The sequence below is a fragment of the Coregonus lavaretus genome (genome assembly GCF_964263955.1).
Source record: "Coregonus lavaretus genome assembly, chromosome: 17".
NCBI classification, from domain to species: domain Eukaryota; kingdom Metazoa; phylum Chordata; class Actinopteri; order Salmoniformes; family Salmonidae; genus Coregonus; species Coregonus lavaretus.
Genome location: NC_140004.1, coordinates 819,585 through 846,493, shown reverse-complemented (window position 1 = coordinate 846,493; position 26,909 = coordinate 819,585). Strand labels below are relative to the sequence as shown.

Genomic DNA, 26,909 nt, shown 5'->3' with positions numbered 1-26,909 from the left:
AGGCACTACAGAGGGTAGTGCGTACGGCCCAGTACATCACTGGGGCCAAGCTTCCTGCCATCCAGGACCTCTATACCAGGCGGTGTCAGAGGAAGGCCCTCAAAATTGTCAAAGACTCCAGCCACCCTAGTCATAGACTGTTCTCTCTGCTACCGCACGGCAAGCGGTACCGGAGTGCCAAGTCTAGGTCCAAAAGACTTCTCAACAGCTTCTACCCCCAAGCCACAAGACTCCTGAACAGCTAATCATGGCTACCCGGACTATTTGCACTGCCCCCCCACCCCCACCCCATCTTTTTACGCTGCTGCTACTCTGCTAATTATTTATGCATAGTAACTTTAACTCTACCCACATGTACATATTATCTCAACTAGCTGGTGCCCCCGCACATTGACTCTGCACCGGTACCCCCCCTACTGTTATTTTATTTTACTTCTGCTCTTTTTTTCTCAACACTTTTTTGTTGTTCTTGTTTTATTTTACTTTTTTATTAAAAAAATTAATGCATTGTTGGTTAAGGGCTGTAAGTAAGCATTTCACTGTAATGTCTACACCTGTTGTATTCGGTGAATGTGGCCAATAAAACTTGATTTGATTTGATTTGAACAGTTTTGTGACGAACAATGCCTTTTTCAGCATGATGGAGCTCCTTGCCATAAGGCAAAAGTGATAACTAAGTGGCTCGGGGAACAAAACATCGACTTTTTGGGTCCATGTCCAGGAAACTCCCCAGACCTTAATCCCATTGAAAACCTGTGGTCGATCCTCATGAGGCGGGTGGACAAACAAAAACCCACAAATTCTGACAAACTCCAAGCATTGATTATGCAAGAATGGGCTGCCTTCAGTCAGGATGTGGCCCAGAAGTTAATTGACAGCATGCCAGGGCGGATTGCAGAGGTCTTGAAAAAGAAGGGTCAACACTGCAAATACTGACTCTTTGCATTAACTTAATGCAATTGTCAATAAAAGCCTTTGACACTTATGGAATGCTTGTAATTATACTTCAGTATACCATAGTAACATCTGACAAAAATATCTCATAACACTGAAGCAGCGAACTATGTGAACTTTTGACCACGACTGTACACTACGGGAAAGACGGCAGAACTGTTCTCTAGTGAATAAACTCTAGGTTGTGTTCATTTATTTTCTTCCATTTCATGCCTACTGGACACGACCCTGGTTTGTGGGTTGTTGTTGGCTGGGAAAGTGACGTCTATTTCTACCTCCACTTCCGTATCCAGTCCATACTGTCCATATATAATAAAATTCATGAAAATGCAGTCATTTAAGATACTGTCTATATAAAATTACTTTTATTGTGGATCAATTGACTTCTACCCAATGCCTTTGATGAAGGTTTTAGATTGTGATTTTGTGCTTGAAGTAGCCTCGGTATACCAGTCTCTTTGTGCCAACTTGTCACTCCTTGTCATGCAAAACAGGTTTGGCAATGACACAGAGTACAAGGAGTGGAATGTTGGCACCAAACATATTTAGAATGAGAGGAGCTAGTGAGTCTACCTTGGCTGGGGTAGTCCGGAGTGCTGCCATTTACCCCTGCTGGCATGGAGGGGTAGGGCGACGAGGCTCGGCCCAGGGTGGCGATCATCTCCATGACACTAGGCAGGATCATGTGACTGGGGCTCAGGGTGCGGCAGCGCTTCAGTGCTGGCCCATCCGGCTCCTCTTTGATGTGAAGGTCGGGTTTGATGGGAATGGGCTTCCAGCTGCACACCGGGTCAATAGAGATCTCCTCATATTCCGAGCTGCGTGTACAATTCAGAAGTGAACGTTTTAGATACATGGCTGCGTATGAAATAGCACCTTATTCCCTATATAGCGCACTACTTTTGACCAGGGCCCTATGGGCTTTGGTAAAAAGTGCAGTGCATCATATAGGGAATAGGATGCCATTTGGGATGCAACTGTGGTGTGGTGTTTTGTGAGAGATTTACAGTGGGGTCCGAAATTGAAACTCTTGATGAAAATGAGCAATAATGACTGAATAAAATAAATACACTGAACAAAAATAAATGCAACATGCAACAATTTCAAAGATTTTACTGAGTTACAGTTCATATAATGAAATCAGTCAATTGAAATAAACTCATTAGGCCCTAATCTATGTATTTCACGACTGGGAATACAGATATGCATCTATTGGTAACAGATACCTTTAAAAAACTTAGGGGCGTCGTGGATCAGAAAACCAGTCAGTATCTGGTGTGACCATAATTTGCCTCATGCAGCGCGACACATCTCCTTCGCATAGAGGTGATCAGAGTTGCACCCCTTCTCAAAAAACCAACACTCGATCCCACTGATGTCAACAACTACAGACCAGTATCCCTTCTTTCTTTTCTTTCCAAAACTATTGAGCGTGCCGTCTTTAGCCAACTCTCTTACTATCTCTCTCAGAATGACCTTCTTGATCCAAACCAGTCAGGTTTCAGGACTGGTCATTCAACTGAGACTGCTCTTCTCTGTGTCACGGAGGCTCTCCGCACTGCTAAAGCTAACTCTCTCTCCTCTGCTCTTGTCCTTCTAGACCTGTCTGCTGCCTTTGATACAGTGAACCATCAGATCCTCCTCTCCACCCTCTCCGAGCTGGGCATCTCCGGCGCGGCTCACTCCTGGATTGCGTCCTACCTGACCGGTTGCTCCTACCAAGTGGCGTGGCGAGAAGCTGTCTCCGCACCACGTGCTCTCACCACTGGTGTCCCCCAGGGCTCAGTTCTAGGCCCTCTCCTTTTCTCCCTATACACCAAGTCACTTGGCTCTGTCATATCCTCACATGGCCTCTCCTATCATTGCTACGCTGACGATACACAACTAATCTTCTCCTTTCCCCCTTCTGATAACCAGGTGGCGAATCGCATCTCTGCATGTCTGGCCGACATATCAGTATGGATGACGGATCACCACCTCAAGCTGAACCCTGGCAAGACGGAGCTGCTCTTCCTCCCGGGGAAGGACTGCCCGTTCCATGATCTCGCCATCACGGTTGACAACTCCGTTGTGTCCTCCTCCCAGAGTGCGAAGAGCCTTGGCGTGACCCTGGACAACACCCTGTCGTTCTCCGCTAACATCAAGGCGGTGACCCGATCCTGCAGGTTCATGCTCTACAACATTCGGAGAGTACGACCCTGCCTTACACAGGAAGCGGCACAGGTCCTAATCCAGGCACTTGTCATCTCCCGTCTGGATTACTGCAACTCGCTGTTGGCTGGGCTCCCTGCCTGTGCCATTAAACCCCTACAACTCATCCAGAATGCCGCAGCCCGTCTGGTGTTCAACCTTCCCAAGTTTTCTCACGTCACCCCCCTCCTCCGCACACTCCACTGGCTTCCAGTTGAAGCTCGCATCCGTTACAAGACCATGGTGCTTGCCTATGGAGCAGTGAGGGGAACGGCACCTCCGTACCTTCAGGCTCTGATCAGTCCCTACACCCAAACGAGGGCATTGCGTTCATCCACCTCTGGCCTGCTGGCTCCCCTTCCTCTGCGGAAGCATAGTTCCCGCTCAGCCCAGTCAAAACTGTTCGCTGCTCTGGCACCCCAATGGTGGAACAAGCTCCCTCACGACGCCAGGACAGCGGAGTCACTCACCACCTTCCGGAGACAATTGAAACCCCACCTCTTTAAGGAACACCTGGGATAGGATAAAGTAATCCTTCTACCCCCCCCCCCCCCCCCCCCAAAAAATAAAAAAAATAAAAGGATAATTGTAAAGTGGTTATCCCACTGGCTATAGGGTGAATGCACCAATTTGTAGTCGCTCTGGATAAGAGCGTCTGCTAAATGACGTAAATGTGCCCTTGAGCAAGGCACTTAACCCTAATTGCTCCTGTAAGTCGCTCTGGATAAGAGCGTCTGCTAAATGACTAAAATGTAAATGTAAATATAATCAGGCTGTTGATTGTGGCCAGTGGAATGTTGTCCCACTCCTCTTCAATGGCTGTGCGAAGTTGCTGGATATTGGTGGCAACTGGAACACACTGTCGTACACGTTGATCCAAAGCATCCCAAACATGCTCAATCTGTGACATGTCTGGTGAGTATGCAGCCCATGGAAGAACTGGGACATTTTCAGCTTTCAGGAATTGTGTACAGATCCTTGCGACATGGGGCCGTGCATTATCATTCTGAAACATGAGATGATGGCGGCGGATGAATGGCACGACAATGGGCCTCAGGATCTCGTCACGGTATCTCTGTGCATTCAAATTGCCATCGATAAAATGCAATTGTGTTCGTTGTCCGTAGCTTATGCCTGCCCATACCATAACCCCACCGCCACCATGGGGCACTCCCTTCACAATGTTGATATCAGCAAACCGCTCACCCACATGACGCCATACATGCGGTCTGCCATCGGCCTGGTACAATCGAAACCGGGATTCATCCGTGAAGAGCACACTTCTCCAGCGTGCCAGTGGCCATCGAAGGTGAGCATTTGCTCACTGAAGTCGGTTACGACGCCGAACTGCAGTCAGGTCAAGTCCCTGGTGAGGACGCCAACCATGTAGATGAGCTTCAATGAGACGGTTTCAGTTTGTGCAGAAATTCTTTGGTTGTGCAAATCCACAGTTTCATCAGCTGTCCAGGTGGCTGGTCTCAGACGATCCCGCAGGTGAAGAAGCCGGATGTAGAGGTCCTGGGCTGGCGTGGTTACACGTGGTCTGCGCTTGTGAGGCCGGTTGGACGTATTGCCAAATTCTCTAAAACAACGTCGGAGGCAGCTGATGGTAGAGAAATGTACATTCAATTCTCTGGCAACAGCTCTGGTGGACAATCCTGCAGTCAGCAGGCCAATTGCACGCTCCCTCAAAACCTGAGGCATCTGTGGCATTGTGTTGTGTGACAAAACTGCACATTTTAGAGTGGCCATTTATTGTCCCCAGCACAAGGTGCACCTGTGTAATGATCATGCTGTTTAATCAGCTTCTTGATATGCCACACCTGTCAGGTGTATGGATTATCTTGGCAAAGGAGAAATGCTCACTAACAGGGATGTAAACAAATTTGTGCATAACATTTTAGAGAAATACACTTTTTGTGCGTATTGAAAATTGCTGGGATCTTTTATTTCTGCTCATGTTGTGTTTATATTTTTGTTCAGTGTAATAAACATTTATATGCGATCAAAAAGATCATACCCCCAAGACATGCTAACCTCTCACCATGAACAATAAAAGAGGAGGTTAGCATGTCTTGGGGGTATGATCTTTGATCCTCTAACTTTTTACTACTTTATAAAAATCTTTAGCGGTGTCAATAGTTTTGACCCCTACCTTTTCGATAAAAAAATAATATTACTTGTTGAGCAATTGTGTTAGTATAAAATAATATAATTACTCACATTTTAGAGGGTCAAAGATCATAGACATGCTAACCTCCCCTGTTAATGTTAATGGTGAGAGGTTAGCATGTCTTGGGGATATGATGAATCATGGTAACATCCACATTAATGTAGAAGTGTTTAGAAACATATTATATTCTTATTTACAATAAAAGTGACTCCAAAATGACACGCTACATTATTTACCATTAATTTCGATTGGTAACAAAATCATCTTTAAAAAATAAAAACAAACTGATAAATCATTCAACAAGTTTGCAGCGTCACAACCTTGATGTAGTCATTACGTGCTAGGAATATGGGACCAAATACTAAACTTGACTACTTTATTTCTAAGAATAATTTTGACCCCTACCTTTTTGATAACATATTACTTGTTAAACAAAATATTTTTCTCTGAGCAATTGTATTAGTTTAAAAAATAATAATAAACAATAAATGTAAAATGATATAATTTCCCAAAAAGTATTTTGTATACAGCTCAGTATTTGAATTATTTATTTTATACAGCCATTATTGCTCATCTTTATCAAGGATGTCAATAGTTTCGGACCCCCCATAAGTGAGAGGATTGGGGGGGAAAGAATAATAAGAAAGGGAGAGTAATATGGGAAAAGGAATATAAAGCACAATTGATCAGCTACAAGTCAGCATGACATGGGGGAGTTGTTTCTTACTTCTGAATATAGATAAGAATCCCCAACATGTACTGGTCCACCTCTAGCCCCTCCAGTAGAGCTGTCTTACTGCAAGGGGGAAAGGACAGATTTGATTTGATTCAACATAGTAGTAGTGAGCTTACATTTTCCTGAACCCTGCAAGGTTTATTCCCCATCTCATTACAGATCTCAGGGCATAGTGGAGTAGTCTAGTATTCTAACTTACTTGCACACAGGACAGCGCCAGGTCCCCCTCTCACAGTTCAGCTGCAGGTAGGACTCAAGGTCGAAACACTACAACCAGGTCGAGAGAGAGAGAGAGATAGTAGCTTTAGCTGGAAAATCTTTAGCTTCCTCGTCATCACCATCCTGATACGGCAACATAATATTGATCCGTCTCTCACAACCCCTCACACCTCATGTGTAGAGCTCTGACATGTGACTTCCTCAGCACTCAAGCGCTGGATAGCCTACCTCCAGGGAACGGGGGGGGGGGGGGGGGAATCAACACTGGCTGCTTCTGAAATTACACCCTGGTCAAAAGTAGTGCACTATATAGGGAATAGGGTGCCATTTCAGATGCAACAACTATGTTGTTTTTCCATTCGGAGGGGGCAGTGTTAGTGGAGCCGAGCTGTGTCGTGCGAGTACTGACCTGTATGTGCCTGCAGTAGTGGCCCCGCGCTGGCAGCTGAATGCGGCGGAAGGTGATGGGGCACTTGAGGGACACCCTGATGGCCGTCTGCTCCACCCCATCTTCCCCGTTCATTCCCGGCGTCCCTGGGATGGTGCCACTGCTGAAGGTCCTCTTGACTGCAATGGGGAAGGGAGAGACAGTGAATTTAGAGACCCAGAGGCTATGCGGCAAGATTATTATAGTAAACTAAAACTAATCACGAAAAAACGATTTAGCAAACTGAAATAAAATAATTAACAAACCCGTTTGAAAAACAAAAGCTATACTCTGACTCCAAAACGAACTAAAATAAAAACCATCATGAACTATTTTCAGTTTTAGTTTTCTTTCTAAACTTAGGGGGGGTTTCAAGCTACTGAATCTGGCAGGTAAATGCTGCCAGGAGATGGCGATGTTTCAAACAGGCCTAGTTTGTGTATCACTATCACTAGCTAACAGGGGAAAAAATCGTCTAGGAAGCTAACTTGATTCTTCTTACATGTAATACTAAAGTTAACAAGTTTTGGATTGATGTAAACATGGGCGAGAGAGAGTTTCCTTCCACCATATATTTTGTACCAGACTCAGTGCTATTCCTTTTAAATCCAAGTCACATTGAGATTGACTTTATCATAAATTAAATAAAAAAGAGATCGTCTTACCTAAACCTAACCTATGACCTGACCTTACGTATTAATGCCCCCCAGTTGCAAAAAGTGACAGCTGGTAAACGGTGGTACCAGCTGTCAGAAACACACACACCACTCTCTCTTTCTCTCACACTCACTCACACACACTGCTCCCAAAAGTTAGGCACCAAACTGAATTTAAGGAACACCAGAAGAAAAAAATAGATATCTGATTCAGATATAGCTTAGAATTACATTGATTAGGAATATGCATCCTACCCTTGAAGCATCTCTTGAGTAGGCTATCTATTCCTTTTCCGTTTTTCCTATGCCATCCAAATTTGTGCATAGCTAAGTTACCTGGTTGTTAGCTAGCTAGGTAACAAACATGACTAAACAAGATTGTTTGTTATCAAACCAAACATTTGCGGCCCGCGAGTAGTTTAAAACAGCCTGCGAGATGAACGTACTAGAGATGAACGTACTTTGGTGCGAAAAGTCAATCCCAGAACAACTGCAAAGGACCTTGTAAAGATGCTGGAGGAATCCGGTACAAAAGTATCTATATCCACAGTAAAACGAGTCCTATATCAACATAACCTGAAAGGCCGCTCAGCAAGGAAGAAGCCACTGCTCCAAAACCGCCATACAAAAGCCAGACTACGGTTTGCAACTGCACATGGGGACAAATATCGTACTTTTTGGAGAAATGTCGTCTGGTCTGATGAAACAAAAATTTAACTATTTGGCCATAATGACCATCGTTATGTTTGGAGGAAAAAAGGGGAAGCTTGCATGCTCCCTCAAAACTTGAGACATCTGTGGCATTGTGTTGTGTGACAAACGGCACATTTTAGAGTGGCCTTTTATTGTCCCAGCACAAGGTGCACCTGTGTAATGACCATGCTGATTAGCTTCTTGATATGCCACACCTGTCAGGTGGATGGATTCTCTTGGCTGCTCACTAACAGGGATTTACACAAATTTGTGGCCAAAATGTGAGCGAAAAAAGCTTTTTGTGCGTATAGAACATTTCTTGGATCTTTTATTTCAGCTCATGAAGAATGGGACCAACACTTTACATGTTGCGTTTATATTTTTGTTCAGTGTAGTTATTATTATTAATGGGACTTGAAAAGCAAACGTCCCATTCTAAATCTTTGACTCTTCTTCTGCTTGTATACAACTTTTTTATATATTTTATACTTTTGATGTTATACATTTTTTTGTCCTAATTTTTTTCCTCCATCCACTTACATGGGATTTCCTCAAGATTCTAAAAGGCCCCATTGTGACATTACTTCCAATTTCCATTCACTGTAAATGCAATCATGCAACTTTTGACACAAATCAGCTACTTTGCCCACTTTGCAACAACTTAAACACAAAAAGCCAGAGCGTTTACATCTTCTACCTTTCTGCTACTCAAATCAGGCGTTTGAACAAAACATTGTATTCTGATCAAAAGTTACAGCTGTTTAGTAACCGCATCAACAACATTTTCTGTAACTTTTTTGCAAACAACTGCCGTTTTGTCCACTGCTCCAACAAGTTCGACAAAAAGTTAGAGCGTATGAAATCTTCTTCTATTTCTCTGCTATTGAAATCTGTTTGCTGATCCAAAATGTCCACTATGGATCTAACAATACAGCTGTTTTACTAACTGCAGTACCACATTTTCCTAACCTTTTCCCCTACTTCTCCGCTTTTCAAATCCGAAAACGGATTAGGAATAGCGTCTACCAACCAGTAGATAGAGCGGTTTTAGTAACCCATCAACTGCTCTCTTTCTAGCGCCATTAAGTCATGTCAGAAGCTGGCTGATTAATTATTTACCAACAACAGCTGCAAATTCCAATAAAACTACATAATGTTTTGTCTAACAACACTATCATGAATCTAGCAAATACGTTTTGTGGGTCAGAGTGCAGTATTTAGTTACTACTAAAGCACAAATGTACTGTATGTTACCATGTTTTTCACACTTGCTTTAGCCATAAGGGAGCTGTGACTCGCGGGAGAGAATGTCTTCATAGCTCCACAAATTCCCATCATTTGTGAATCTGTTTCAGACCGAACAGCTAGCGCTAAGATTTTGAATGCTTCCCCAGTCTGGCGACCTAGAATGATAAAGAGAAGATTTCTAATACTCACTAGCTTCATCCTCCTTCTCAGGATTATGCTCCGTGCTCTAAATAACTCAACTGGCTAGTTTGTCTGTCTCTAAAGAGGAGGGTGGGCTGTAACCCTCTGATTGGATAGAGCAGATTAGGAATAGCTTCTACCAATAAAAAGTTACAGCTGTTTGTCGGAGTTTAGAGTGACAAAAAGTGTCTGGCTAACGTCTACTAACAGCTCTCTGTGTCATTATTTAGCAGCCCAAACAGATATGGACACACACACAGACTCGGGAAGCAAAAATTATGACGAGGGTGAAGAGTGACCACAATTACTGACCACAACCACACAAATATTGATCACACAAGAACTGAACCACACAACTACAGACCACAACCACTGACCACAATTACTGAACACAACCACACAACTACTGATCACAACCACACATCATCTGACCACATTACTACTGACCACACATCTAATCAACATAAGTACTGACCACAACTACCTGGCCACAACTACTGACCACAACCACAGAACTAGTGACCACAACCAAACAACTACTGACCACACAACGACTGAACCACAGCTACCGACCACAAAACTACTGACCACAACTACTTAACATTACTACTGATCACAACCACACAGCTACTGACCACACACCTACTGACCTAACCTATTGACCTAACCTACTGACCACAACCACACAACTACTAAACCACACACCTACTTACCAAAACTACTGACCACAACTAAACAACTACTGAGCACAGCTACTGACCAGGCAACAACTGAACCACAAAACTACTGACCACAGCCACACAACTGCTGACCACACAATTACTGACCACAACAAAACTACTGACCATAACCACAAAACGACTGACCACAACCACACAACTACTGACCACAATTACTGACCACAACCACCCAATTACTGACCACACAACTACTGACCACAACCACACAAATATTGACCACACAACTACTGAACCACACAACTATAGACCACAACCACGCAACTACTGATCACAACTACTGACCACAATTACTGACCACAACCACACAACTACCGACCACAACTACTGTCCACAACCACTGACCACAACCACTGAACACAACTACTGACCATAACCACACAACTACTGACCACAAAATTACTTATTATTATGATTTCGCACGCTACTCCTCTTACACCATTTAAGATAGACACGCTATTCAAACGTTATAACGTGTAGACTGATCTGGGTTAGGTTGCTTGAGAATTTTTTTTTTTTATAATGTATTATTTTTGTACTACAACAATATTTAAATGAGCTCTCTATGAATATCAATGGCAATAAAAGTGCCATAGACTTACAAGCGGGAAATGTGTAAATGTATCTCCTCCTACATAATTTAGGCTATCAACGCCAAACTAACGTCGAGATGTTCACAATAACCCAATTAAAAAAGATTGCATTCAAAATTTTGACAACATTTATACTTTTTGAACTATAACCATTTTAGTTGTTAATAAAAAAGCTCCATAGGCTTGAATAAGAAGTGTTTACATTCACCATTGTTCTTACACTGTTTAAGCTATGAACGCCAAACAAACATTCAGACTGACCCAACTTAGATTGCTTGCATTCAGATTTGTTATACTTTTAGAATTATAACCATTTTACATTTGCATAAATTAACATGGGTTTGAATTAGAACCACAGTAATACAGTGGTGGTTATTTTAAATGGTCCTGCTCCTTTGCCAATTAAGCTATAAAACCAACTTTAAAACATTCAGGCTATCCTAACTTCAGATTATTTACAACTTGTATCAACTATAACTATATAAATGTGCTTAAATTAGTCCACCAACAGTAAAATAACCCACCAACAGTAACTCTTGAACCGTTCAATCTACATACACCAAACAATCTTTCACATGTTCAGGCAATCCTAACTTCAAGTTATTATTTTTAAATCAACTATAACTGTATAAATTAGCATAATATAGCTCATCAAACATACATTCTTGAACCATTCAAGCTAAAGACAACAAACCAACTTTCACATGTCCCGCTATCCTAACTTGAAATTCTATTTAAAAAAAGATCAACTAGAACTGTATAAACTAGCATAACTTTGCATAATATAACTCACCAACATTAACTCTTGAACAGTTCAAGCTAGATACACCAAACCAACTTTCATATGTTCAGGCTTTTCGAACTTTTCATCTCCCTATTTTTTCAACTATAACCAGTGTCCACCATTACTACTGCAGACACTACCACTACTATAACGTTTTTCAAAACCATACATACTTTAAAGCTGCTTTGATTTAAATAGTATAACTTCTACCACAAAAATTATTTTTAAAGAGTTAAAGCAAGTCCCATCAATTGTACTACATGTGCAAATACCATCTAGTTATTATTATTATTTGGAACGCTATTCCTCCTACACCGTTTCAGCTAGAAACGTTATTCAAACTTTAAAACGTGCAAATCGGTCCAGAATAGTATCACTTTTGACACAAATCAGCTACTTTGACCACTTGGCCAACAACTTAGACAAAAAGTTAGAGCGTATGAAATCTTCATCTACTTCTCTGCTATTCAAATACAGTGGGGAAAAAAAGTATTTAGTCAGCCACCAATTGTGCAAGTTCTCCCACTTAAAAAGATGAGAGAGGCCTGTAATTTTCATCATAGGTACACGTCAACTATGACAGACAAATTGAGAAAAACAATTCCAGAAAATCACATTGTAGGATTTTTAATGAATTTTTTTGCAAATTATGGTGGAAAATAAGTATTTGGTCACCTACAAACAAGCAAGATTTCTGGCTCTCACAGACCTGTAACTTCTTCTTTAAGAGGCTCCTCTGTCCTCCACTCGTTACCTGTATTAATGGCACCTGTTTGAACTTGTTATCAGTATAAAAGACACCTGTCCACAACCTCAAACAGTCACACTCCAAACTCCACTATGGCCAAGACCAAAGAGCTGTCAAAGGACACCAGAAACAAAATTGTAGACCTTCACCAGGCTGGGAAGACTGAATCTGCAATAGGTAAGCAGCTTGGTTTGAAGAAATCAACTGTGGGAGCAATTATTAAGAAATGGAAGACATACAAGACCACTGATAATCTCCCTCGATCTGGGGCTCCACGCAAGATCTCACCCTGTGGGGTCAAAATGATCACAAGAACGGTGAGCAAAAATCCCAGGACCACACGGGGGGACCTAGTGAATGACCTGCAGAGAGCTGGAACCAAAGTAACGAAGCCTACCATCAGTAACACACTACGCCGCCAGGGACTCAAATCCTGCAGTGCCAGACGTGTCCCCCTGCTTAAGCCAGTACATGTCCAGGCCCGTCTGAAGTTTGCTAGAGAGCATTTGGATGATCCAGAAGAGGATTGGGAGAATGTCATATGGTCAGATGAAACCAAAATATAACTTTTTGTTAAAAACTCAACTCGTCGTGTTTGGAGGACAAAGAATGCTGAGCTGCATCCAAAGAACACCATACCTACTGTGAAGCATAGGGGTGGAAACATCATGCTTTGGGGCTGTTTTTCTGCAAAGGGACCAGGACGACTGATCCGTGTAAAGGAAAGAATGAATGGGGCCATGTATCATGAGATTTTGAGTGAAAACCTCCTTCCATCAGCAAGGGCATTGAAGATGAAACGTGGCTGGGTCTTTCAGCATGACAATGATCCCAAACACACCTCCCGGGCAACGAAGGAGTGGCTTCGTAAGAAGCATTTCAAGGTCCTGGAGTGGCCTAGCCAGTCTCCAGATCTCAACCCCATAGAAAATCTTTGGAGGGAGTTGAAAGTCCGTGTTGCCCAGCGACAGCCCCAAAACATCACTGCTCTAGAGGAGATCTGCATGGAGGAATGGGCCAAAATACCAGCAACAGTGTGTGTAAACCTTGTGAAGACTTACAGAAAACGTTTGACCTGTGTCATTGCCAACAAAGGGTATATTACAAAGTATTGAGAAACTTTTGTTATTGACCAAATACTTATTTTCCACCATAATTTGCTAATAAATTCATTAAAAATCCTACAATGTGATTTTCTGGATTTTTTTTTCTCATTTTGTCTGTCATAGTTGACGTGTACCTATGATGAAAATTACAGGCCTCTCTCATCTTTTTAAGTGGGAGAACTTGCACAATTGGTGGCTGACTAAATACTTTTTTTCCCCACTGTATATTGTACAGATCTAATGATACAGCTGTTTTAGTAACTGCATACACAAGTTTCCGTCTCAACCTTTACAAACAACTGCTGTTTTGACCAATTTCCAAACAAGTTAGACAAAAGTTTTAAATCTAAACAGAAATATATACTACCAATAAAAAGTTACAGCTGTTTGTCTGAGTATAGAGTGTCAAAAAGTAGCTACAGTGAGGGAAAAAGTATTTGATCCCCTGCTGATTTTGTATGTTTGTCCACTGACAAAGACATGATCAGTCTATAATTTTAATGGTAGGTTTATCTGTACAGTGAGAGACAGAATAACAACAACAAAATCCAGAAAAACACATGTCAAAAATGTTATGAATTGATTTGCATTTTAATGAGGGAAATAAGTATTTGACCCCTCTGCAAAACATGACTTAGTACTTGGTGGCAAAACCCTTGGCAATCACAGAGGTCAGACGTTTCTTGTAGTTGGCCAGCAGGTTTGCACACATCTCAGGAGGGATTTTGTCCCACTCCTCTTTGCAGATCTTCTCCAAGTAATTAAGGTTTCGAGGCTGACGTTTGGCAACTCGAAACTTCAGCTCCCTCCACAGATTTTCTATGGGATTAAGGTCTGGAGACTGGCTAGGCCACTCCAGGACCTTAATGTGCTTCTTCTTGAGCCACTCCTTTGTTGCCTTGGCCGTGTGTTTTGGGTCATTGTCATGCTGGAATACCCATTCAGACCAATTTTCAATGCCCTGGCTGAGGGAAGGAGGTTCTCACCCAAGATTTGATGGTACATGGCCCCGTCCATCGTCCCTTTGATGCGGTGAAGTTGTCCTGTCCCCTTAGCAGAGAAAAACCCCAAAAGCATAATGTTTCCACCTCCATGTTTGACGGTGGGGATGGTGTTCTTGGGTTCATAGGCAGCATTCCTCCTCCTCCAAACACAGCGAGTTGAGTTGATGCCAAAGAGCTCGATTTTGGTCTCATCTGACCACAACACTTTCACCCAGTTCTCCTCTGAATCATTCAGATGTTCATTGGCAAACTTCAGACGGCCCTGTATATGTGCTTTCTTGAGCAGGGGGACCTTGCGGGCGCTGCAGGATTTCAGTCCTTCACGGCATAGTGTGTTACCAATTATTTTCTTGGTGACTATGGTCCCAGCTGCCATTGACAAGATCCTCCCGTGTAGTTCTGGGCTGATTCCTCACCGTTCTCATGATCATTGCAACTCCACGAGGTGAGATCTTGCTTGGAGCCCCAGGCCGAGGGAGATTGACAGTTCTTTTGTGTTTCTTCCATTTGCGAATAATCGCACCAACTGTTGTTACCTTCTCACCAAGCTGCTTGGTAATGGTCTTGTAGCCCATTCCAGCCTTGTGTAGGTCTACAATCTTGTCCCTGACATCCTTGGAGAGCTCTTTGGTCTTGGCCATGGTGGAGAGTTTGGAATCTGATTGATTGATTGCTTCTGTGGACAGGTGTCTTTTATACAGGTAACAAGCTGAGATTAGGAGCACTCCCTTTAAGAGTGTGCTCCTAATCTCAGCTCGTTACCTGTATAAAAGACACCTGGGAGCCAGAAATCTTTCTGATTGAGAGGGGGTCAAATACTTATTTCCCTCATTAAAATGCAAATCAATTTATAACATTTTTGACATGCGTTTTTCTGGATTTTTTTGTTGTTATTCTGTATCTCACTGTTCAAATAAACCTACCATTAAAATTATAGACTGATCATGTCTTTGTCAGTGGGCAAACGTACAAAATCAGCAGTAGCTCTCTCATGTCTCATCATTGAGCAGCCCAAACGGAACCGTTGCTATGTATACTCACAGACACAGAGGAGCACGTGGCAGCTTAGGCAAAAATGTTGATGAGGGTGAAGAGTAACCACAATTACTGACCATAACCACACATCTACTGACCACAACCACACAACTACTGAACCACACACCTACTTACCAAAACTACTGACCACAACTACTGACCACAACCACTGAGAGAAAAAAACTACTGACCACACAACTAACGACCACAACCCCACAACTGCTGATCACTACTGACCACAACTACCGACCGCAGCTACTGAATACAACCACACACCAACTAACCACAACTACTGACCACAACTAGGGGTGCGAAGGTGAACGGAAAGGCACTGGAGCGACAAATCGCCCTTGCTGTCTCTGCCTGGCCGGTTCCCATCTCTCCATTGGGATTCTCTGACTCTGACCCTATTACGGGGGCTGAGTGACTGGCTTACTGGTGCTTTCCATGCCATCCCTAGGAGGGGTGCGTCACTTGACTGGGTTGAGTCACTGACGTTGTCTTCCTGTCCGGTTTGTCGCCCCCTCAGGCTCGTGCAGTGGAGGAGATCTTCGTGGGCTATACTCAGCCTTATCTCAGGGTAGTAGGTTGGTGGTCTGTTGCTATCCCTCTGGTGGTTTAGGGGCTGTGCTTTGGCAAAGTGGGTGGGGTTATATCCTGCCTGGTTGGCCCTGTCCGGGGGTATAGTTGGACGGGGCCACAGTGTCTCCCGACCCCCCCTGTCTCAGCCTCCAGAATCTATGCTGCAATAGTCCATGTGCAGGGGGGCTAGGGTCAGTCTATTTTTTCTGGTGTTATTCTCCTGTCTTATCCGGTGTCCTGTGTGAATTTAAGTATGCTCCCTCTAATTCTCTCACTCTCGCTCTCTCCCTCCCCTCCCGGACGACCTGAGCCCTAGGACCATGCCTCAGGACTACCTGGCCTGATGACTCCTTGCTGTCCCCAGTCCACCTGGTTGTGCTGCTGCTCCAGTTTCAACTCTTCTGCCTGCGGCCTGGTTAACCGGACGTGCTACCTTGTTCCAGACCTGCTGTTTTCAACTCTCTCTCTCTACCGCACCTGCTATCTCAACCTCTAAATGCCCGGCTATGAAAAGCCAAGTGACATTTACTCCTGATGTACTGACCTGTTGCAACCTCTACAACCACTGTGATTATTATTTTAGCCTGCAGGTCATCTATGAATGTTTGCACATCTTGGAGAAAATTCTGGCCTTAATGGCTAAGTACTGTTATAACCTCCACCCGGCACAGCCAGAAGGGGACTGGTTCCTCTCTAGGTTTCTGCCTTTCTAAGGAGTTTTTCCTAGCCACCGTGCTTCTACATCTGCATTGCTTGCTGTTTGGGGTTTTATGCTGGGTTTCTGTATAGCACTTTGTTACATCTGCTGATGTTAAAATGGCTTTATAAATACATTTGATTGATTGATTAATTGTTGGTAGGAATTATGCTAATGTATGCATATTTAAGTAGTTATAATTTATAGCACAGACCAGAGCTAGACCATAGCTAGTGCGAGACAGAGATAGCTATTTACACCCAGGACCAGAGCTAGTGCAGCCCAGAGCAGTAGTTGTGGTCAGCAGTTGTGGTCAGTAGTTGTGTGGTTGCGGTCAGTAGTTTTGGTATGTAGTTGTTTGGTTCAGTAGTTGTGGTCAGTAGTTGTGTGGTTGTATTCAGTAGCTGTGGTTGGTAGTTGTGGTCAGTAGTGATCACCAGTTGTGTGGTTGTGGTCATTAGTTGAGTTTTATTGGAATTTGCAGCGGTTGTTGGTAAATAATTTATCTGCTAGCTGACATGACATGACTTACTGCATCTATGAAGAGAGCATTTGATGGGTTACTAAAACAGCTCTATCTATTGATTGGTAGAAGCTATTCATATTTGAAAACCAATGAAGTACAGGAAGATTTCATACGCTCTAAGTTTTTGTCTGACTTGTTGGGGTAGTGGTCAAAATGGCAGTGGTTTGGAAAAAGTAGGAAGAAATGTGTTAATGCAGTTACTAAAAGAGCTGTATCGTTAGATCCATTACATATACTATCGTTCGGTGAACAAATTTGAATAGCAGAGAAGTAGAGGAAGATTTCATATACTCTAACTTTTGTCAAGGTTTTTGTCAAAGTGGTAAAAGTAGCTGATTTGTGTCAAAAGTTGCATTGTTGCATTTACAGTGAATGGAATGCTGGAAGTGATTTCACAATGGGGAGATTTAGAATGTTGAAACAAAGTCCCATGAAAGTGAATGAAGACAGGCAAAAAGGACAAAAAGTTGATTTGTTTAAAAAGTATACAAGATATAAAAAGGTTGAATGCAAGCAACTTAGTCCAGATCAGTCTACACGTTTTAAAGTTTGAACAGCATTTCTAGCTTAAATGGTGTAAGAGGAGATGAGTGCTAAAGAATAAGACACGCAGTTTCCAACGATGTAAAAGCGCAAGCATGACAGTCACTATGCTCAATTATTCCTATGGCAGGCAGTGGCACTCACAGGCTGCGTGACAGCGAAGCCTAGTCAGACTGGCCTGTGGTATGTTCTTACAGGCTAAATTAAAATATACAATCTATCCACTACGCTCGCGCTGCGAGCTGCTCCAATAATTAAACAAATGTAACAGAAGCCCAATCACTCTCTGCACACCACAGCTCGCCATTACGTAGAGAAGCAGCTGAGTAGGCTATTGGCTGGTTAGGGCATGCAGCTGGCTGATCACTGCAGTCACACGTGACATTGGATAAAGCACTCCTTCTGATATGACATCACGCTCTGAAGTGACGAGTTTGCATCCCTGAGTGGTAGTCCTAGTTCCAACGGCAAAAAGAGATGATATATCTCAATGGGACTGGTAAAATAAAGGTTCAATACATAAATGCTCCACTACTCACTCTTAGTAACACAGTGTTCCGGTGGCAACAGCCTCTTCTTCATCAAACCCTGCAGCACTGAGTGCACTGACGGCTGGTGGACCAGCTGGAGCACAAACAGGTGAGACTGCAGGTAGAGAGGGGGAGGGAGGTAGAGAGAAGGAGAAAAAGAGATGGAAAGATGTTTAGGATTAGAAATTACCATTGCAATAGTGAACACTTGTCTGTATATAGAGGGCTACAGGTTTGATGTGACGTGACACTTGCAATGGTGGTTACAATGGTGAGACTCCATTCAACGGAGGTGTGTGTGTGCGCGAGCGTGGTTGCAGGACACTCACACAGCAGCAGGCGGTGACAGTGATCTGTATGGTGTTCCTCCCAGGCTGGCACACTTGCTTCAGGTACAGGGGCTTGTGGGAAGTCTTATTGTCGCCGCGCTGGATGGTGAGGGGCGTGGCGTTGACGCTCACTTGCACTGACACTGGCCAGTTGGTGTTCATCTGAAGGTCCTCGTGGTGGTAACACTTAAACTGGAGCTCCAGGTCAGGCCTGCGTATGGTTACACACACATCAGGGTTTCCGTTAGGAAAATGTGGCACCAGACAGAATGACAGAAATCACGGTAATTCATATAAACAGAACATGAAAGTCGAGGATGCAACAATGTGCGGTCCTTCTTACCAAATTCTGATCCGCACTTTGAAGATGTTAACTGTCCACATTTACTTTTCCTCAGCCAACTAGACGAGTAACAAACAGCAAAATCACTAGCCTATGTCAATCTATTATCCCCCATATTACAAAAGTTTACCTAATCTATTGGCCAACTTATCAAGAAAGAAATTGCCTATTCCAAACAGACTCTGGGACAGTTGTGGGACAATAGATCCCAAATTCATACAACCACTTGTTAAAAAGCAACAGATCAGGACGTTTAGCATAAAATGTTGATAAACTATTATTTATTCACGTTATAAGCGCAGCAATGTGCACAAGGCAGCAGGCTACGCGCAAATGTTTGTTCCATAATGCACTTAGTGGGAAAACACAGTTTTCATGTGCCAGAGATAAAATATCCATTAGAAATTTAGATAGAGGAAAGACCTAATATGCAACACCTAGCATTGGTTAGCTTATGACTAGGATTGTGCCTTTGGCTGCTGAACAACGAAAGAAAGTTGATATTAATTACACTGCATGGCCAAAAGTGTGTGGACTGAACATCTCATTCCAAAATCATGGGCAATAATATGGAGTTGGTCCCTTCTTTGCTGCTATAACAGCCTCCAATCTTCTGGGAAGGCTTTCCATTAGATATTGGAACATTGCTGCGGGGACTCGCTTCCATTCAGCCACAAGAGCATTAGTGAGGTTGGGTACTGATGTTGGGCGATTAGGCCTGGCTCGCAGTCGGCGTTCCAATTCATCCCAAAGGTGTTCGATGGGGTTGAGGTCAGGGCTCGGTGCAGGCCAGTCAAGTTCTTCCACACCAATCTCGACAAACCATTTCTGTATGGACCTCGCTTTGTGCACGGGGGCATTGTCATGCTGAAACAGGAAAGGGCTTTCCCCAAGCTGTTGCCACAAAGTTGGAAGCACAGAATCATCTCGAATGTCATTGTATGCTGTAGTGTTAAGATTTCCCTTCACTGGAACTAAGGGGCCTAGCCCGAACCATTATCCTCCTCCCCCTAACTCTACAGTTGGCACTATGCATTTGGGCAGGTAGCGTTCTCCTGGCATCCGCCAAAACCCATATTCGTCCGTCGGACTGCCAGATGGTGAAGCGTGATTCATCACTCCAGAAAACGCGTTTCCACTGCTCCAGAGTCCAATGGTGGCGAGCTTTACACCACTCCAGCCGATGTTTGGCATTGCGCATGGTGATCTTAGGCTTGAGTGCGGCTGCTCGGCCATGGAAACCCATTTCATGAAGCTCCCAACGAACAGTTCTTGTGCTGACGTTGCTTCCAGAGGCAGTTTGGAACTCGGTAGTGAGTGTTGCAACCAAGGACAGACAATTTGTACACGCTACGCGCTTCAGCACTCGGCGGTCCTGTTCTGTGTAGCCTACCACTTCGCTGCTGAGCCGTTGTTGCTCCTAGATGTTTCCACTTCACAGTAACAGCACTTACAGTTGACCGGGGCAGCTGTAGCATGGCAGAAATTTGACAAACTGACTTGTTGGAAAGGTGGCATCCTATGAAGGTGCCACATTAAAAAGTCACTGAGCTCTTCAGTATGGGCCATTCTACTGCCAATGTTTGTCTGTGGAGATTGCAGGCTGTGCGCTTGATTTTATACACCTGTCAGCAACGGATGTGGCTGAAATAGCTGAATCCACTAATTTGAAGGGGTGTCCACATCCATCAATCAATCAATCAATCAAATGTATTTATAAAGCCCTTTTTACATCAGCAGACGTCACATCCTTTTGGCCATTGCCTCCATGGATATGGTCTGATTTTGGCTAGGATACTTTGAAGCAAGGTAAGACATGCCTCATAATATGTAGTAAAACGTTTAGGTTTCAAACAATTAAGTATATGTTTTCAAAATGCATACTGCCTCCAGCTCATTACAAAGTGAGCTGAAGCCTGCCTTCCGTTGTCTATGCATTTGCTGTTTGAGATGCTGTAGCAGCAGCTCTCGTGCCGTCTGACAGATTTTCCACTTAAAGGTTCTGTATCTGTATGGTGTACTCGTGTGATAAATATGATGCATAACGAATATACTGAATATACATGCAGCAATTTAATTCCACTAAATTATGCAAATTAACCTATAGACTGATAAGAATGACCAGTCAAATATAGGCTATTTAAATCAACTGGTATTTCCATTAATGAATAGGCTCAAAAGCATTATTTCGCAATGGGATTTTTTCTTCTTCTCCTGGACAATTGGCCGGCGCTAATTAAATATTTTCCTCTGACAAAAGCTGGCTATTACCGGCTAATGGAAACCCTCACACACACACGAGCCAAATAATCTCTATAGTAGTTTAGTACAGCATAGCATAGTACATTACAGTATATTAAATGCAGGGCAGAGGAGCTTGGACCTCATCATGAGGGTCTTGTAAACAGAGTCGCGCAGCTGGAAGACGTGGTTGCTGACGGCCAGGTTGTGCTCCAGGCGGAAAGGCTCCAGCACCACGCCGTCTCGTACAGGGAAGGTCAGCCGCAGGTCATTGCTAGGGTTACCTGTGGAGTTCCAGGCGCAATCAATCAGTCATCATGTCTCATTGTTAGACCGTCCAAACACACAACACTGGTCTCTGTTTTCTGGAGATAAAACTGTGAAACCAAAGACTACACTGAGAGACAGGGAATTTCCAAAGCAAATTATGTGTGTGTGCATGAGTCATGTTGGGGTTTACCTGTGGGGGGTGGTGGCGGTAGGGAGTTCATGTTTGGTTTGATGTCAGGCAGGAAGGAGGGCTTGACGTCATGGCCAGGGGATATGTAGGGGGGCACTGCACTCCCCGGGGTTATGGGAGGGGTTGGGTTTCCAGGAAGGGGAGAGCTTGGATAACCAGGCATTGGCCTGCCAAGCTGGGACACAAAGACAAGGAGAGCAGGGTTAGGAATAGGTCAACATCTCTACACCCAAAGATGAGTCTGGTCAAATCAAATCAAATTTTATTTGCCACATGCGCCGAATACAACAGGTGTAGACCTTACAGTGAAATGCTTACTTACAAGCCCTTAACCAACAATGCAGTTTTAAGAAAATACAAAATAAAATGTTAAGTAAAAAATATGTTACAGACTCAGTCAGGGACATGTCAGTGAAGACACTTGCAAGTTGGTCAGCGCATGCTCGGAGTACACGTCCTGGTAATTCGTCTGGCCCTGCGGCCTTGTGAATGTTGACCTGCTTAAAAGTCTTACTCACATCGGCTACGGAGAGCGTGATCACATAGTCATCCGGAACAGCTGATGCTCTCATGCATGCTTCAGTGTTGCTTGCCTCGACGTGAGCATAGAAGTGATTTAGCTCGTCTGGTAGGCTTGCGTCACTGGGCAGCTCACGGCTGTGCTTCCCTTTGTAGTCTGTAATAGTTTTCAAGCCCTGCCACATCCGACCAGCATCGGAGCTGGGGTAGTACGATTCAATCTTAATCCTGTATTGACTCTTTGCCTGTTTGATGGTTCGTCAGAGGGCATAGCGGGATTTCTTATACGTGTTAGAGTCCTGCTCCTTGAAAGCGGCAGCTCTACCCTTTAGCTCAGTGTGGATGTTGCCTGTAATCCATGGCTTCTGGTTGGGGTATGTACGTACGGTCACTGTGGGGCCGACGTCATCGATGCACTTATTGATGAAGCCAGTGACTGATGTGGTGTACTCCTCAATGCTATCGGAAGAATGCCGGAACATATTCCAGTCTGTGCTAGCAAAACAGTCCTGTAGCTTAGCATCTGCGTCATCTGACCACTTCCTTATTAACCAAGTCACTGGTGCTTCCTACTTTAGTTTTTGCTTATAAGCAGGAATCAGGAGGATATAGTTTTTTATCCTCTGGTTGCACATTTAACATGCTGGTAGAAATTAGGTAGAACTGATTTAAGTTTCCCTGCATTAAAGTCCCCGGCCACTAGGAGCGCTGCCTCTGGATGAGCATTTTCCTGTTTGCTTATGGCCTTATACAGCTCATTGAGTGCAATCTTAGTGCCAGCATCGGTTTGTGGTGGTAAATAGACAGCTACGAAAAATATAGATGATAAATAGTGTGGTCTACAGCTTATCATGAGATACTCTACCTCAGGCGTGCAAAACCTCGAGACTTCCTTAGTATTATATTTTATGCAGCAGCTGTTGTTTACAAATATGCACAGACCGCCACCCCTTGTCTTACGGGAGTCAGCTGTTCTATCCAGCAAATGTAGCGTATATCCCGCCAGCTGTATGTTGTCCATGTCGTCGTTCAGCCACGACTTGGTGAAACATAAGATATTACAGTTTTTTATGTCCCGTTGGTAGGACAAGCTGGCAAATGATTGAACATTGGCTAATAGGATTGATGGAAGAGGCAGTTTACTCGCTCGCCGTCGGTTCCTTACAAGGCACCCAGACCTACAGTTGAAGTCGGAAGTTTACATACACTTAGGTTAGAGTCATTAAAACTAGTTTTTCAACCACTCCACAAATGTCTTGTTAACAAACTAGTAATTTTTCCAACAATTGTTTACAGACAGATTATTTCACTTATAATTCACTGTATCACAATTCCAGTGGGTCAGAATTTTACATACACTAAGTAGACTGTGCCTTTAAACAGCTGGGAAAATTCCAGAAAATTATGTCATGGCTTTAGAAGCTTCTGATAGGCTAATTGACATCATTTGAATCAATTGGAGGTGTACCTGTGGATGTATTTCAAGGCCTACCTTCAAACTCAGTGCCTCTTTGCTTGACATCATGGGAAAATCAAAAGAAATCAGCCAAGACCTCAAAAAGAAAATTGTAGACCTCGTTCATCCTTGTGAGCAATTTCCAAACGCCTGAAGGTACCACGTTCATCTGTACAAACAATAGTACGCAAGTATAAACACCATGTGACCACGCAGCCGTCATACCGCTCAGGAAGGACACGCGTTCTGTCTCCTAGAGATGAAAGTACTTTGGTGCGAAAAGTGCAAATCAATCCCAGAACAGCAGCAAAAGACCTTGTGAAGATGCTGGAGGAAACAGGTAAAAAAGTATCTATATCCACAGTAAAACGAGTCCTATATCGACATAACCTGAAAGGCCGCTCAGCAAGGAAGAAGCCACTGCTCCAAAACTGCCATAAAAAAGCCAGACTACGATTTGCAACTGCACATGGGGACAAAGATCATACTTTTTGGAAAAATTTCCTCTGGTCTGATGAAACAAAAATAGAACTGTTTGGCCATAATGACCATTGTTATGTTTAGAGGAAAAAAGGGGAAGCTTGCAAGCTGAAGAACACCATCCCAACCGTGAAGCACAGGGGTGGCAGCATCATGCTATGGGGGTGCTTTGCTGCAGGAGGGACTGGTGCTCTTCACAAAATAGATGGCATCATGAGGAAGGAAAATTATGTGGATATATTGAAGCAACATCTCAAGACATCAGTCAGGAAGTTAAAGCTTACTCGCAAATGGGTCTTCCAAATGGACAATGACCCCAAGCATACTTCCAAAGTTGTGGCAAAATGGCTTAAGGACAACAAAGTCAAGGTATTGGAGTGGCCATCACAAAGCCCTGACCTCAATCCTATGGAAAATTTGTGGGCAGAACTGAAAAAGTGTGTGCGAGCAAGGAGACCTATAAACCTGAGTCAGTTACACCAGCTCTGTCAGGAGGAATGGGCCAAAATTCACCCAACTTATTGTGGGAAGCTTGTGGAAGGCTACCCGAAACATTTGTCCCAAGTTAAACAATTTAAAAGCAATGCTACCAAATACTAATTGAGCGTATGTAAACTTCTGACCCACTGGGAATGTGATGAAATAAATAAAAGTTGAAATAAATCATTCTCTCTACTATTATTCTGACATTTCACATTTTTTAAAATAAAGTGGTGGTCCTAACTGACCTAAGACAGGGAATCTTTACTAGGATTAAATATCAGGAATTGTGAAAAACTGAGTTTAAATGTATTTGGCTAAGGTGTATATAAACGTCCGACTTCAACTGTATGTCCACGATATCTCCGCAGATCTGTTTGTGATGTCTTGCCAACTCCTATGGTCATTGGAGAGTCTGCACAACCAGATCTGACACCAGGTTACACAAATACATGATGAAGGTAGAATGAGCTGTGTGTGTGTGTGTGTGTGTGTGTGTGTGTGTCTCTTTCTCTCACCCTATTGACTGCAGCCTGGTTGAAGGTGTTGTAAGCTCCCCCGTTCGCATTCAGAGTGTTGCCCTGCCCGTTGAACTGTTCCGACTGAATGGCAAAGCACACAACAAGACTGATTTGTCCTCAGGACTCCAGTTAACATCAATACACACACATAGTGAGTGTGCATACAGCACAGGCCACCAGGCTGTGAAACAGACAGACAGGAATAGGGGGTCAACAGATGGTGAACACTGGACAGCGTAGGAAGCGTTACCTTGTTCTCCTGTCCTGGGTTGGCTGGTCCCGACGGGTACTGGCCCATGTTGCCCTGCTGGATTGGCATCTTGTGGCCTTGGTAGGATGGGGAGGTGTCTGGGCGCTGGGGCCCCGGACCGCCGTGGTACTGCATGGGCTGCCCAGGATAGGGGCTCTGACCAGGAGCAGGGCCAGGGCCCACCATGCCTGGACCATACTGCTGCCCGGGAAACCCCTGAGGGAGGGACACAGAGAGTGCAAAATTGGAAGCATATATGTTGACCTCAAAACAAATCTGGGCACACAATACATTTGTGGTATGATAAGGATACAAACAAATTAAAGCTATAACATTACTGAGCTAAACCTCACCAAATAAGAAAGTTGAGCTTACTTGAGTTTTAGGCTCATGAAATTAGGCTACACTTAATATCCAGCGTTTATTAGAGACTAGCGATTACTAAAAATGTGAAGGAATACCTTGCTATTATAAGAGAATGGCCCATGTTGGTCATGTTGGATAGTGTAACCACAAACTACATTACGGCAAAGTCAATATTAACACAAGCTCAAGCTCAATAAAATGAAATATTACTATGGATTTACTATGTTGGTGTTAACATAGTATTATAATTCACACGGTATATTTTCAACTTATGGCTGTCAGTCTACAAAAGGTTTGCATTAAAAGTAGGTGAGGTCCTTCGCCGTGAGACACTCACCTCAGCGCTGTATGGGCGTTTGAGTCCCTGCTGCGGCCTGGGGGGTCCCTGCTGAGCCCCGGTGTAGCCTGGATGCTGAGGCATCCTCTGGACCTGAGGGGCCCCGTACATGGGCCCCATGGACGGGGGACGAGCGGGACCCATACCTGCCGGAGACATGCCAAGGGGACCCCTGGTGCCCAGGTGTTGCATGAACTGGCTGTTGTAGTCCACACCACCACCCATCTGAAAAGTACTCTAGGTTAGTGTGGGCATGACATGGGGGATGTCAAGTTTGAGATGTCACAAACAGTTGTCACTTCGATGTTCTCTGTTCTATGTTTTCTCTTGGTTACATGGTTATAATAATGTATAAATACAGTCCATGTTGAGTGATGTCCCTAATAAAGGAGCAGTGTTGCAAAGTCAAATAACTTCCCTCAGTTTAACATGACAAAAGCCACTAACTCCTACCACCAGCAGGGGGTGCAGTATCCACACTGACCCACAGAGAGGCCACCATTTTCGTAGGATTATTTAGCACAATACATGGGTCTGGCAGGCAACTCCCTTAAGGCGTATGTGTCTCAAACCCTGGCTTGTGGTCATCCTGAGAAGATAATGTCCTACTACAAACAGTATGCACTACGGTGTAGGGTGAAGTTGCCCCTAGATGCTGATCTTGGGTCAGTGTTGCATTTCCCCCAATAATGGTTACGGTCAGGATTTGGGGGAAGCTGATCCTAAATCTGTACCTAGGGGAAACTTCACCCTAGAGCATGTACTA

The 26,909-nt window shown here is 43.8% G+C and overlaps 1 protein-coding gene across 1 annotated transcript in view; it reads right to left on the bottom strand.

Moving 5' to 3' along the window:
* LOC311144616 (zinc finger MIZ domain-containing protein 2-like) overlaps positions 1-26,909 on the bottom strand; it is a 92,327-nt gene that overhangs the window by 30,707 nt on the left and 34,711 nt on the right. Inside the window, exons 6-16 of the mRNA XM_084180654.1 lie at positions 26,144-26,368; positions 25,441-25,656; positions 25,188-25,271; positions 21,735-21,909; positions 21,417-21,558; positions 18,691-18,901; positions 18,371-18,476; positions 6,682-6,839; positions 6,253-6,320; positions 6,045-6,113; positions 1,528-1,772 (exon numbers count right to left, since the gene is read on the bottom strand). Coding sequence (XP_084036780.1) covers positions 1,528-1,772; positions 6,045-6,113; positions 6,253-6,320; positions 6,682-6,839; positions 18,371-18,476; positions 18,691-18,901; positions 21,417-21,558; positions 21,735-21,909; positions 25,188-25,271; positions 25,441-25,656; positions 26,144-26,368 — 1,699 coding nt within the window. The remainder of the gene's footprint in view (positions 1-1,527; positions 1,773-6,044; positions 6,114-6,252; positions 6,321-6,681; positions 6,840-18,370; positions 18,477-18,690; positions 18,902-21,416; positions 21,559-21,734; positions 21,910-25,187; positions 25,272-25,440; positions 25,657-26,143; positions 26,369-26,909) is intronic.